The sequence below is a fragment of the Trichomycterus rosablanca genome, chromosome 8, assembly GCF_030014385.1.
Source record: "Trichomycterus rosablanca isolate fTriRos1 chromosome 8, fTriRos1.hap1, whole genome shotgun sequence".
Taxonomy (NCBI): domain Eukaryota; kingdom Metazoa; phylum Chordata; class Actinopteri; order Siluriformes; family Trichomycteridae; genus Trichomycterus; species Trichomycterus rosablanca.
The window spans coordinates 4,237,756-4,252,594 of record NC_085995.1 but is presented as its reverse complement, the minus strand read 5'-3'; the positions used below and the strand labels follow the sequence as shown (position 1 = coordinate 4,252,594).

Here is a 14,839-nt window from a genome sequence, read left to right as displayed (position 1 = left end):
CAGATTTCCACAACTAGGACACAGAAGTTTTCATGCATGCATGATTATACTCATGGCCCAGTATCCACACACACACACACACACAGTATATGTATCTGTGCTCGAGAGATGGTCTGTACTGGGGGTGTTTGCATAATTGAACACCAACTGCCAGCAACAAACAGAAAACTGCTGTTTTATAGAAATATGAGGACCGACTCATAAATAAGCCATTCACCGATCCCATTACATCTACTGCACTCTGCTTCCAAGGCTAAAAAACCTTGATTCATAAGGTTCATAAGAGCTTCTGCAAAAGTTTGGACACCCCTGTCCAAATCCCATGTTTAGTTGATTATCTAAGTGAAAAGAAGTTAACACATCCTCTAAAAGAACAAACTTATTGCCTATCATTTACAGAATACATTTGTCACATTTTCAGTACATGGAGTTAGACCAGGGGTGTCCAAACTTTTGCAAAAGACTCACAACATCTGCAAATAAAGCAAACTCTGGTTCAGTGCTAAAAGCTAATTTATTTAGCACAGGTATTAACACTGGTACAATACAGCTCAGTCAGCAGTAAAAAAGCCACTGAATTTGGGGTCACATATGACTACTGGACCACACTGAACTGCTGACTGAAAGCTACACAAAGAAGTACAGACCACTGGTCATAATTACAGGGAAGGAGGTGAAACCAGTGAGAAAGGGCTAGAGGATAAAGTTTTACCATAAATGGGTCAAGTCTCAAAAGACTTCTCCCACATACACACCGAGCCAAGCAGAGCGAGACCATTGCTACACACTCATGGTATAATGAGAAACCACTGAGGAAGCTAAACATGTTAAAATTAATATACGCTATAAAGAACAGCAAATTTAGGCTTTACTTATCAAAGTATTTATCTATAACACGTAAATATGCCATAAAAACAAGGAGATACCAAGTTGTATTGTGATTATACCAGAGCCAAATCTGCACTGTCCAGTACCAATACTGATGCAGCCTAAGAACCAAGTAACCAAACCAAAAGTTTATCAACCATATAAATAAATAATGGAGCACCAAAGTAATAAGCTTTGTAACACATTGAGTAGATAACTTAATTATTTAGAGATTCATCAATTCAAGTTGAGTATCAAACACATTGAGAAGATAGACTTGCATAGGGACCAAATAAGCAAGTAACACACCACCCAATAAAGTTACTCATGCTGTAAAAAAGCCTAGTAAACACATAACTAACCTAATAACGTGTAGCTAGACCTAGCAAACAAGTAACCAAGTAACAATCTAGTGTATCCTAAGGTTCAGTGAACTTGAGGTAAGGGCTTTATGGAGACTACTAGAGCTCCACACCAAACTTGTCATTATGGACCTTGCTCTGTGTACAAGAGCAAGAAAGTTGAAAGCATATATTTCATATCAGTGATTTAATATATGATAACACAATAAAATCAATAAAATACCCTTGGCCATATAGTGTCCACTATTGTATTTAAATTTGGAGAGAAGATGTGGTTCATATTTAATTATGTACAGAGAGGAACTCACCACAAGAAGGATTTTGTTCTCTGTCTCATATATGGTACAGTCCTGCAACCAAACAGATCAAACAGAGGAAATCATTATAAAGGACAGTTTCCACAGAACATTTCATAAATCCTTTACTGTGACATATGTGATAGATATTGCCATGTGTATTTCGGGAAGGGTGGGGGGTCCGTGCCATCACTTTCACCACGCCAAACCACTGAATCAATCTGACTCAGCGTGGGGATGTAAACAGGAGTAGACACTGTGGGGTAAAGGGGATAAAGGGCAGGCCTGCTGTGCGGTGCCTTAGATCGAACAAAACCTCATGCTGGTGTCTTTCCATTAGCTATTAAAAGTAGGGTGCCAGTCATTAGGCATGAGAGAACATGTGGTCCTGAAACCCTCAAATTACATCACTAGAACAGGGTGTCAATCCATCAAAGAGTGAAATAAACTTTTAATGACATTTAATGACTGACACACGTAGATTCAATTAAAGTGAACCTACACAAACCTGGTAAGAACATGCAAAACTCCTCACGGACAAACCAGAGGCAGGGATCAGACTTAGGTCCCTGGGTTCACATGTTGCTGTGTGACACCCATTCTAGCAGCTTTCTTTTTTTATGCATTTTCTCGCAGTCAATTTGTCTTCCGCTGCTGAGGGATACCCGATTGCATTCGAGGAGAGCACGTCGCTGCCCACGCCTCTTCCGACATGTGCACAGCCCTCCTCTTCTCGCCCCTGCATTCTGCACAGGCGTCTCTTCTGCCAGTCAGGGTCCTTACACAGCGTATGAAGATCCCACCCACACATAGTCCGGTTGTCCCGCCCTAGCAGATATGGTGGCAGATTAGTATCTGCTGCAGGCACTGCCAGTTATGCTCGCTAGATGGCACCCAGACGACCGGTGGCAACACCGAGTTTCGCACCAAGGAGTTCGGAATCTCGGCACTGGTGTACTAGCAGAATATCCCACAGCTAGCAGCTTTCTCGCTGTACATACAGAACTCACATTTATATTCTATTCATTCAATTTATATTATTAGTCATTAAACAATGCTGGTAGTTGAACAGAAAAAAACAGATTCATCTTTTAGTCTTTAAATTTCAGCAGGAAGAAGAATTAGCAACCATAAAATTTTAATTCTTAAAAGCTTAAGCCAGAAATCTTAATTAATTGCTTACAACAGTTGTAGACTAGTGGTTAAGGTACTGGACTAGTAATCAGAAGATCGCTGGTTCAAAATCCACCACTGCCAAGTTGACACTGTCGAGCCCCTGAGCAAGACCCTTAAGCCTAAATTGCTTAGACTGTTTACTTTAAGTCGCTTAAAAACGTCTGATAAAAGCAGTTTATTAACAGGAATAAACTCAGAGAATTTGATAGAGACCTCAGTGGAAAGTGAATGATTTGTACCTGTTGCACTATGGTGGTTAACTCCAGGCACAGCTGAACAATGTTGTTTTTCAGTAGTGAGTACTCTGTAACATTGACGAAGGGTGACCTGCAGACCAAAACCAAGGAAAAACATTTTTAAATGTGGTTTGGCATCGATTTGTCCTCTGAAACATATTAACGGTTACAGTCTGTGTCTAATTGAAATGTCTGTTTGACTGTTATCATTGTACCTATCAAGCCAGGCCAGCAGGTATTTGGCAGCTCCTATGAGATCCACCACTGAGGTGAGGAAGTCGTTGGGTAAACGTCTAGAGACTCGTCCATCGTAGTGCCCCGCCCGGCGTCGACCCATGATGAAGTTCTGCAGGTTCTTTGCTGAGGCGCTAAGTTTATGGGAAAGAGTGCGCAGGTTCTCCGTTTCCAGCCCATAGTTCTACAAGAGAATGATACACATTTAGGAGGAACATCCAAAATATACATCACCTTCATTCAGAGAAACAGAAGATAATAATAATAAATAATTAATAAATGAAAATTAAAAACACTGCTTTTCAGCTATGTGAGCTTTTTTTTCTCCCAGTTTAGTGTGGTCAATTTGTCTTCCGCTGCTGGGGGATCCCTGACTGCAGTCAAGGTGGGTATATTGCTGCTCACACCTCCTCCAACCCGTGGGGAGCCCTTAGCGGAACCCTTTTTCACCCTCTGCACAGGTGCCTCTCTATCTGCTAATCAGGGTCCCTACACAGTGTTTAAAGACCCCGCCCACATAGTCCGTTCATCCCGCCCTAGCTGTAACGTGTCTGCTGCAGGCACTGCCAATTATGCCCGCTAGATGGCGCCCAGCCGACAGGTGGCAACCGAGGAGTTCAGAATCTCGGTGCGGGTGTGCCTGGGCGCCAACCTATGTAAGCTGAGGAACAAAATAATAAGTTGGGCAAAAATTGCAGGATTGCAATTCAAATCCCTACTAGCAACTTAAAAATAAATACGATATATGGACAAAATAATTTGAGCGTCCCTCCTGAATTTTAGTCACCCACATTGCAATAATATTAAATAAAGTAGTTGCTTTTATTATATTTTGGGTAACAGTTTAGGGAAGGCCCATTCCTGTTTCAGCATTATAGCACCTGTGCACAAAGTGAGGTCCACAAAGAGGTAGAAAGGCTCCAGGCACCGGTACAGAGTCCTACACCTCAACCTGACTGAAAACCTTTGGGATGAATTGGAATGTCAGTTGCGAGTCTGGTCTTGTCATCCAGTATCAGTGCCTGACCTGAATGGGCAGCCTGGCATCCCTAGAACAGTGGAGTTTGTTAAAGCCACAAAAATGTGGGTCATGTTTCTTCATGGTTTTGGACATTAATGTGTAACAAGTTCAAAATGAGTCATCAACCTACTTTCAGTCATATTCTGCATGTTGTTACCCATCTGCAATCATTTTGGATTTGGGGTGGATGGGGGGACACTGCAGTACTCGGTTTCATGAACATTTGTGCTTGACATTGACTCTGATTGACCTGCTGTTGATTAGCTATGCTATCTCGTTACAGCCTGATAAACCTTAATGAAGCAGCTTTAATTAATGAGCTGCTATCACACAGAGGAAAAAATACAAGACTTCTTCTAAGTCTTCTAAGCTTCTAATGAGGACCGGAGCAGCCCAAAAACTATATAACTTCTTCATCAAACTTCTATCATCTTCAAATCTAGTAACTAAATGTAGATGATAAAAGCCTGACTTCATCCCACTGTTCATCCTCCTCCTCATGAATATGTTTATTTATGGGTATAGTATTAATATACACAGATCAGCCATAACATTAAAACCACCTCCTTGTTTCTACACTCACTGTCCATTTTATCAGCTCCACCTACCATATAGAAGCACTATGTAGTTCTACAATTAATGACTGTAGTCCATCTGTGGACATCAGAGCAGGTATTATTTAGGTGGTGGATCATTCTCAGCACTGCAGTGACACTGACATGGTGGTGGTGTGTTAGTGTGTGTTGTGCTGCTATTTAAAAACTCCAGCAGCACTGCTGTGTCTGATCCACTCATACCAGCACAACACACACTAACACACCACCACCATGTCAGTGTTACTGCAGTGCTGAGAATCATCCATTACCTAAATAATTCCTGCTCTGTGGTGGTCCTGGGAGAGTCCTGACCATTGAAGAACAGGGTGAAAGCAGGTTAAAAAAGCATGCAGAGAAATAGATGGACTACAGTCAGTAATTGTAGAACTACAAAGTGCTTCTATATGGTAGGTGGAGCTGATAAAATGGACAGTGAGTGTAGAAACGAGGAGGTGGTTTTAATGTTATAGCTGATCAGTGTATTTATATACGAATTTAACAATCTGATCACTAATGACATCACTGTACACACATGTGGGTTCACCCACATTAAAACATCAGTCAGTAATTGACTTTGATGTTGCCCCTCCGTTCCTGAGGCCTTTTTAGGATGTTGCCATGACAACAACCTTTAATTGTGAATAGAAAAGCTTCTTTTGTGTGTAATCGTTATGTGCACGATCATATACAGGCATTAAATGATCATCAGACTTTATATGGCCAAAAGTATGTGGTCAGCTGAAAATGAGCTCGATAAACAGTCCATTCTAAAATCATGAGCATTAATATGAAGTCCCTCCCTCCTTTGCAGCTTTACACAAGATTATGAGGTGTGTCTGTAAGAATTTGTGACCATTTAGAGCATTATTATCGAATCAAATCAAATCAATGTTTATTTGTTACATACAGGTCATCCATGGTATAGCTAGCAGTGAAATGCATGGATGGATGCATACATGAGATGTCCAAACTTTTCTTGTTGGGGGACATCTGAGTGACTAATGATATATCATTAACAGTGTTGTGTAAACTAAGATTTTGCCAATTTCATTCACCAGTTAATAATCCTAATATGAAGATTATCATACTTCTTTAAATGAAACATACCCACTTCCCTCTGAACTCCCTCTGAAAATGTTAATTTTCCCAGCATGCCTGAAATCTTATGCATTCGTTGTCTAGTTTTAGTTTCTTTGGAGCCGCCGTGTTCAACCAAAAACTCAGGATCGTTAATGTAGGAGTGACATTAATGTTTTGAGTCGGGGGAAGGAAGATGAGGAGCGTTTTAGATTTGTTTTATTTGATAGCGAAACCCAGAATTCAAACATGTCAAGCAATTTTTTTAGCCTGATAAATACCTCACAAGCTGGTTTAAAAATGGTAACAAGCTGCAAATTGCATGTGGGCCGCAGTTTAGACACTCCTGAATGACACTTATTGTTTGATGGGTGTATTTTAGCTCTGTCAATTTTAGAAATTCACCATCTTATGACTCCATGCCAGACATGGCACCTTTCTGTTTATTTCAGTGGGGTGTGAAGGGGAGGTTGTTAAGAAGGTTTTATTTGGACAGCGCGCTGGTGCACGTTAATCCAGTGGCCGAGTGCAAAGCTAAGATATCGGGCACTTTCTTTACCCAGGATAAAGATCTGAACGGTTCTCTAAAGCTCTAATCTCTCAGCATGCCCACTGTTCCACCTCCATCGTGTTCGACCACTCTGGTGGTAGATGAGCTCAGCTGGTTCAGCAAGACTCTAATAAAATGAAAATAGGTGCTGCACACAACTATTACTGAATATGACTGAGCTTTAGATGAACTGAACATTTTGGAATGGTTTTCAGGCACAAGATGATCAAATTCTATACTAAAAATAGTGTGAAATTTCATGACAGTCTTAAGATTGCAATATCTGCAACTGTTCTTTTTCTGTGACTGAATAATTGGAACATTTCAGTCAAACGACACTTTTTTATTTAATTATTTTTTTGCATTTCCCCCCCTTGTTTTCTTAATTTTGTCATATCCAAACTCCAACTGTAACTTTCTCCATGCACCCTGACTGAGGAGAGCTGCAGATTATCTTGTGCCCTTTCCACATGCACAAGAGACGGGGTCTCACAGAGAGAGCAGAGAGAGTCGTGCACTAATATCCGTAAATCAATCATCCCCTCATACAGGCACCTTAACCAGCCAACACAGAATGAATGAATGAATTTCCACAAAGGAAGTATCTAAAGGAACCTGACTAAATGTAAAGGAATCAAATATAGTTAATAGATGCACAATGATCCTGGTCATTATTATATTTAGTGGTTTATAATAAGTGTCGTTCTGTCTGTAGTACAAGATTATGAACTTGTTCGGGATTAAAATGCATTGAAATACCAGATATTTTAATAAATTACAGTTCAAAAGCTGCATTTATTATAATTTGATTTCTTCATTATGATAAATCGCAAGTTGGTTTGATTTAAAACTTGTAGAAATCCCTTTCAAGTCTTCTATTTAGACAGGGTGAGTTGTAATATATAAGTGGCCCAGATTTGAATTAAAATGTTGGATCCTATGTGATGTTTGCTGTTCACAGTATCATAAAAATAAAAGAGAAAATTCAGCATGAAAGTGGCCATGATGACGCCGTGATTAAGACTTACCAGTGCACAGAGCAGATCCACAGCCTCCAGGATGAGTTCCTGATGGCCGATCCGCGTGACGCTGAGCTCCTCCAGTTCCTGATGGGTGATGTGGAGGAGTTGCTCACCACCAATCTTCTCCCTCTCAAAGTTCTTGATGTATTGTTGGAGGCAGTCATCCAAACCTGAAACACAAGATACAGTAAAAAGTGAAGAAAGTCCAGAAAACACAGACACGAACCTAGGCTAGTTATTCATCTTATTAGTTTCAGTTTTCAATGTTAGTGCTTCTTTTTTATAGCCATAAACAATAAACATTCAAAAGGTGAAAACTAAACATAGTGTGATTCTCATTCTTTAAATTGACAAACCCAGTTTATAAAAAAAGTTGGGACATTTTGTAAAATGTGATTTCATTAACTAAATAAACCTAAAAAAATGACTTCATTGTCTTTTGTAAATATAAACAAATTTAAAATGTGATTTCTGCAACACACTCAGAAGAAGTTGGGACAGAGGCGTGCTTACCACTGTGTTCCATCACCTTTCCTATTTATAATTTGGGAACTGAGGACACTCACTGTTCCAGTTATGCATGTGCATTTTTGCCCATTCTTGCTTAATACAAGACTTCAGTTGGTCCACAGTCCATCACTGCTGTAGTCTGACTGTCCTTTTCATTATGCAGAGCACATTTTTAATAGAAAACAGATCTGGACTTCAGGCAGACCAGTCAAGCACACGCACTCTGAGACTATAAAGCCACACTGCTGTAGCACATGCAGAATGAGACCTAGACTGTCTTGTTGAAGTAACCATGGACTTGATGGCAGCATGTGTCTCTCTTAAACTTCAGTTTACAATCTCTGTGTCACTGCTACAGTCACACATATGCAAGTTACCCATGCACCATCATACCATGACTGATGTTGGCTTTTGCACTCTTAGCAGAAAACAATCTGGAACCTCCTTTATTTTTACTTTGGTGTGGAGAAATTCAGAAGTCAGTGTGGGCAGTTGTAGGTTAAGGTACTGGACTAGTAATCAAAAGGGTCGCCGGTTCAAGCCCCACTACTGCCAGATTGCAAACTGTTGAGCCTTTGAGCAAGGCCTTTAACCCTCAATTGCTTGGATAATATACTGTCACAGTAATGTAAGTTGCTTTGGATAAAAGCATCTGCTAAATGCTGAAAATGTAAATGTAAGTTACTCCCAAATACAAGTTGAACCGTGGACCCCATGTCCCATGTGACTATCACAGTAGCATGATGATTTCTTATGCAGTGCTGTCTAAAAGCTCATAGGTCATTCAGGCACATTTAACACTGATTGTGCCAAATGTCCCAACATTTCCTGAAATGAAGTTTGTAACTGAAATATTCGTTTATGACGTATCTTTTTTCCTGTCTGTCCCATTGTGCTCATCTTCGTACTTATCAGTGAGATTCTGTGGTTTTGTCTCATCTGAGTAAGAAACCTGATTAGAAATGAACTGTCCTCTTTCTGTGCTGCCAGCCAGTTATATAAAGTTCATGATGAATAAAGAACAGGAGCACGGTCTGGATCCAGGATTCTGTCAGCCCTTTGGGGCAAAACTGTGCCATCGCTTTGGCCTACTTTCATGTTCTTAAAAGTGTCTTACAGAGAAATCTGATTAAATTAATATGCAGTTTCATTAATCTCATTAATCTCTTTCTTAATTTTAGAGATATTCTAAAGAATTCTAATCAGCAGGGCCACTCTGAAAATCTTTTTTGAAGGCGCTATGTGGTACCTGAAGTATCTGGGGCAGACGTTTGAGCCCAGATGAGGAGAATATACACTGGTGTCTATTACTTGGATACTTTATATAAACTGTATGGAACACGTGTACATAACACTGCAGATCAAACCAACAGCAAATCAGCTGGTTTACAGATTAAGTGGGTCATATATTATCACCCAAGACAGGTCGGCACGGTGGCTTGGTCACAGCAAGAAGGTCCTGGGTTCGATTCCCGGGTGGTGCGGTCCGGGTCCTTTCAGTTTGGAGTTTGCATGTTCTCCCAGTGTCTGTGTGGGTTTCCTCTGGAAGCTCCGGTTTCCTCCCACAGTACAAAGACGTGCAAGTGAGGTGATACACAAATTTTCCAGGACCGTGTTTGACATTAAACTTGAACTAATGAATCTTGTGTAACCAGTAACTACGTGTCCTGTCATGGATGTAACCAAAGTGTAAAATATGACGTAAAAATCCTAATAAAATAAAATATATATATCACCCGAGAGAATACCACAAATGCAACAATAAAGGTAAACTGAGCTTCCAAAAACCTCTTTTCTGTCCAGGTTTAGTCTAGCCAAAATCCAGCAACCTTACTCTGAAAGCCAACTGACCAATGATTTGGATGACAAGATGCTGCGGTAAATGTGCGGTTATATTTAAAACATTAGTATCTCACAGGCTCTGCTACAGGTGACGCTCACTACAGCTCACAGCTTTATCAGGTTTCAAACTCATAACAACGGGCACTGGGTAACTTACATAGTGTTAGTGAGCAAAGTTGATCAGTTAATTATCTCCTTAATAAACACTGCATGTTCTTGTGCTCCTAATGCTAACGGTCTAGAAATAAATCATTTCTATATCAAGGTTATATCAAGGCCGTAGCCATGAACTGATCATTGGGGGGACCACATACAGTATATGGGAGAAATGGGGATCCCAGCTATTCTAAAATATTCCTTCCAGATCAACAACTAATGGGAACCCAATGCCAGTGAGTGGAAAGTTTGTTTATCATATTTATACCAGTATATTAGGGGGGCTTCAATTTAAGGCATATCTGAATATTGGGGGGGGGGGGTGTTTGTCATTATGTTCTTGAATTAAATACTTGCAGCAAAAGTTTGGTTAAAGCCCTTTACCTTTGTCATTGTTTGACATTGTTTGAAAATCCACAGAGCCCCGCCCACAACTTCAGTTAGATGCACTGGAGAGCCATTAGCAACCAGTCCTTCTCGTTCAACTTAATGGCCATACATTCTAACAAATGAACTCTTGTACAAACACAAAATCTTGTAAAAATCCTTCCCAGAAGATTGGAGGGTGTTATGGAGGCTCCTCCTAATTTGCTGTACTGAACTGTTATCAGCATTTCTAAGGTTTTGGCGACACTATTACCACTGTGCAGCGGTATATGGCTAAAATAACAATAAAGCTATATTTAACTTGAAATACAAATCTAAATCTAAATTGTTCCTCCTTACAGGAATAACAAACACAAATAGCAATGGCTATTTCTGTCCATCACACAGTCAGATGATACATTACATGCTTCCCTCTCTCCATACACAGCAAACCAACAAAGATACTTTAAATAAAATATCCACCTTTTTACACACATAATGACTTTTACCTTATAAATAAATACGAACATTTTTCTTTTTCTTTTTTGGAGGGAAGTATTTAGGCACAAATTAATAATTCAAGCATAAATTCATTACCGGTGGTACTTTATTGCAAAGTAAGTGTTCCAGGTTCGAGACATCTATGGTTAGCTTCCTGCAGCATTGTGTTTTAATTTTGACCTTTTTGCAAACTGTCTTTTTTTCAAGGTTACTGGGGAAAGACTCACTCACTTTCTTAACCAGAGGTGCTGGAGCCTATCCCACCTTGGACAGGGTGCCAGTCCATCGCAGGGCAGACACACATACACACACACCCATTCACCTATCTGGCAATTCAGTGTCTCCAGTTAACCTGACTGCATGTTTTTGGACTGTGGGTGGAAACCGAAGCTCCCAGGGGAACCCACGCAGACACGGAGAGAACATGCAAACTTCACACAGAAAGGACCCGGACTGCCCCGCCTGGGGATCAAACCCAGGACCTTCTTGCTGTGAGGCGCGGTGCTATCCACTGAGCCACCGTGCCGCCCCTGGGGAAAGACTTGCAATAACAAAATCCTCCAAAATATTTTGGTCAGGAAATTATGTTTGAATGTGCTGTCTGGTTAAAATGTCCACTGTGTCCGAAATCAATTCTCTATTATTTATTTTCTAAATGGCTGTTAGGTTGGAAGCATAATAGCTAAGAAACAATTTCTTTTTGGCATGTCCTTAGATTAATGTTAGCATTAAATTCTAATGATGATCCAATCTGTAGATAACTTTATAGTGTGGAAAATACTGTGTGTTCATTGTGACCCTCAGTGTGTTGTTGGTTATATACACTGATCAGCAATAACATTATGACCACCTCCGTGTTTCTACACTCAATGTCCATTTTATCAGCTCCACTTACCATATAGAAGCACTTTGTAGTTCTACAATTACTGACTGTAGTCCATCTGTTTCTCTGCATATCTTTTTAACCTGCTTTCGCCCTGTTCTTCAATGGTCAGAATCCCCCAGGACGACCACAGAGCAGGTATTATTTAGGTGGTGGATCATTCTCAGCACTGCAGTGACACTGACATGGTGGTGGTGTGTTAGTGTGTGTTGTGCTGGTATGAGTGGATCAGACACAGCAATGCTGATGGAGTTTTTAAACACCTCACTGTCACTGCTGGACTGATAGAGGGGACAGTGAGTGGACACGGTATTAAAAAAAAACTCCAGCAGCGCTGCTGTGTCTGATCAACTCATACCAGCACAACACACACTAACACACCACCACCATGTCAGTGTCACTGCAGTGCTGAGAATGATCCACCACCTAAATAATACCTGCTCTGTGGTCGTCCTGGGGGATTCTGACCATTGAAGAACAGGGCGAAAGCAGGTTAAAAAGATATGCAGAGAAACAGATGGACTACAGTCAGTAATTGTAGAACTAGCAATTGTAGAAGTGCTCCTATATGGTAAAAGGAGCTGATAAAATGGACAGTGAGTGTAGAAACAAGGAGGTGGTCGTAATGTTATGGCTGATCGGTGTATGTGCCTCATGTAACCTCATAAAAAGTCAAAAACATTTAATGCTAGAGTTCAAATCCTCAAAGGAATTACAATCCACACTTTAACATGTAAGCAGCAGTTACACAAAGATGTAAGCAGCAGTTGTTATGTTATTTGAGACAGGAATGGAAAGAGATGTCATAATATTAATTTTTAAAACACAAAGCATTTATCCGCCTTCACAATCAAACTAAAAGTGACATAAAAATATTCCAGAAAGTCAACAGTGAGGAGAATTCAATCATGAATCACAATGATGTACATGACAGTCATAATAAATGGAAGATAAACTTTTTTCATCATGACAAGCCCTGAATCCACATCTACTTTTGCTTCAGGATTATAATAAGAAGCCAAAGAAAACAAAAATACCCGTCCTTACCCCCTGTTTGATTTCAGCATGAAATGTTCTATGAGGAACCTACAGCTACACGCACTAATAAAGACCAGATAAGTTCTGATGCAACTCTATAGCAACACCGTTCCGTGTTTATAAGAATCTGTGATGGATTTCTCATCACTGTGTGGATGATAAAAAATGTAAGAAGATGATGGAGGAGCATCTTACATGAGATATTTTAAATTCTCTGTCAGTTTATCACACTAATCACACTTGCAGGCACATCTGATCTTTGATTTCTTGATTTCTATGTCAAATCCTGACATACACAACATTTACTTTAAGAAAAGCACTTGCTTTTACTTGCATACCAGGCCCATATAAAGACGTTTAAAGGAACATGTGCCCAAGGTTAAACAGGAGCACATGCAGATGAATGAAGGTCTGGGGAAAGTCTTGAAAATGAGAGTGGCTATTTTTAGACGTTTTTTTACCCTCTACCCGTCTCATCCATCACACAAGCAAAACAACAACATAAATCCTCATGTTTCGATTCTCATGCATGCAGCTGTTAGTTCATGTAGCATTAAATTCACTCGGACTGTATGGTATCATTATAGATCAGCAGAGACTCACAGCGCTGTTATTGACGTTTCTCTCCCCAGATTAGGGATATTGTTTACACAGCATACACAAGGGATTTCCTGCTGAGCCTTTAACAAAATCGTATGTGCTACATAGTGTGTAACTAAATCATTGTTAGTGCACTAATTGGACATATGATTAAGTATGATAGCATGTGGTTTAAAAGTCTAGTAATCTTGCTACTCTGAGTTTGGTCTCATCCTGTTGAGACTTTATTAGCACCCATTTTTAAAGCCAAAATCACTCACAATTTCTCCACACATTTAGCTTCAAGTTTGTGAATTAAATCAGTAGCATCAGAGTAAATTCTCATTTCTCAATGCCTGGAATTGTTTGTTTATTTATTAGGATTTTAATGTCATGTTTTACACACTTTGGTTACATTCATGACAGGACTGGTAGTTATTCGATACACAAGACTCATCAGTTCACAAGTTTAATGTCTAACACAGTCATGGACAATTTTGTATCTTCAATTAACCTCACTTGCATGTTTTTGGACTGTGGGAGGAAACCGGAGCACCCAGAGGAAACTCACGCAGACATGGGGTGCAACATGCATACTCCACACAGAATCATCCCGGAAGGTCCAGGGATCGAACCCAGGACCTTCTTGCTGAGAGGCGACAGTGCTACCCACTGAGCCATTGTGCCACCCCCAATGCCTAGAATTAAACAATCAACAAAGAATTATATGTTTGAGGATTCAAGTAAATAATTTTCTTGAATTTATTAGCAGTGATCATTTATAATTTTTAGAGATATTTTATCTGACAAGATTTAACATAGAAATAAATAAAGCAGCACTGTGGAGGCCACTGGAGTTTCTCTGCACATTTACATATACAGCATTTAGCAGACGCTTTTATCCAAAGCGACTTACAGTACTGTGACAGTATATTGTCTAAGCAATTGAGGCTTAAGGGCCTTGCTCGGTGGCTCAACAGTGGCAACTTGGCAGTGGTGGGACTTGAACCAGCAACCCTTTGGATTATTAGTCCAGTACCTTAACCACTAGGCTAAAACTGCCCACACCAAACCCATCAAACCATGTCGTTACTGACCTTGCTTTGTGCACACTGGCACAGTCATCCTGGAAAAAGCCTTCCCCAAATTGATGCCATGAAGCTAAAAGGATAGTTTTTTTAGATTTCAGGAATTGAGTAAGAAGAGTCAACTTGACTATCAGTTCTGCAGTTCTAAACTAGCACATGAAGAGTGTGTTAGTATGTGTCCAAGTTTACACAGATTTGTACCAAAAACAGCACAAACATGTGATTTACAACCAGCGATCGCTGTTCTTGACTTTCTGGTAAAATATTCTAGTAGGTACTCGCTGATTTCCATAAATAAACCTGGATTTGCATAAACACAAAGTCGAGAAGAGGACAACACTAATGAAGATGATAAACAAGGTGAGAGGTTTGGGGAGATGAATATAAATAACTTTATGTCTCTGAAGTATTCAAAAATCATGTCTAGACTGAAAAACAC

At 40.0% G+C, this 14,839-nt stretch overlaps 1 protein-coding gene across 1 annotated transcript in view; it reads right to left on the bottom strand.

Moving 5' to 3' along the window:
• LOC134319302 (connector enhancer of kinase suppressor of ras 2-like) overlaps positions 1-14,839 on the bottom strand; it is a 46,581-nt gene that overhangs the window by 25,746 nt on the left and 5,996 nt on the right. Inside the window, exons 2-5 of the mRNA XM_063000389.1 lie at positions 7,444-7,607; positions 3,153-3,355; positions 2,941-3,028; positions 1,538-1,579 (exon numbers count right to left, since the gene is read on the bottom strand). Coding sequence (XP_062856459.1) covers positions 1,538-1,579; positions 2,941-3,028; positions 3,153-3,355; positions 7,444-7,607 — 497 coding nt within the window. The remainder of the gene's footprint in view (positions 1-1,537; positions 1,580-2,940; positions 3,029-3,152; positions 3,356-7,443; positions 7,608-14,839) is intronic.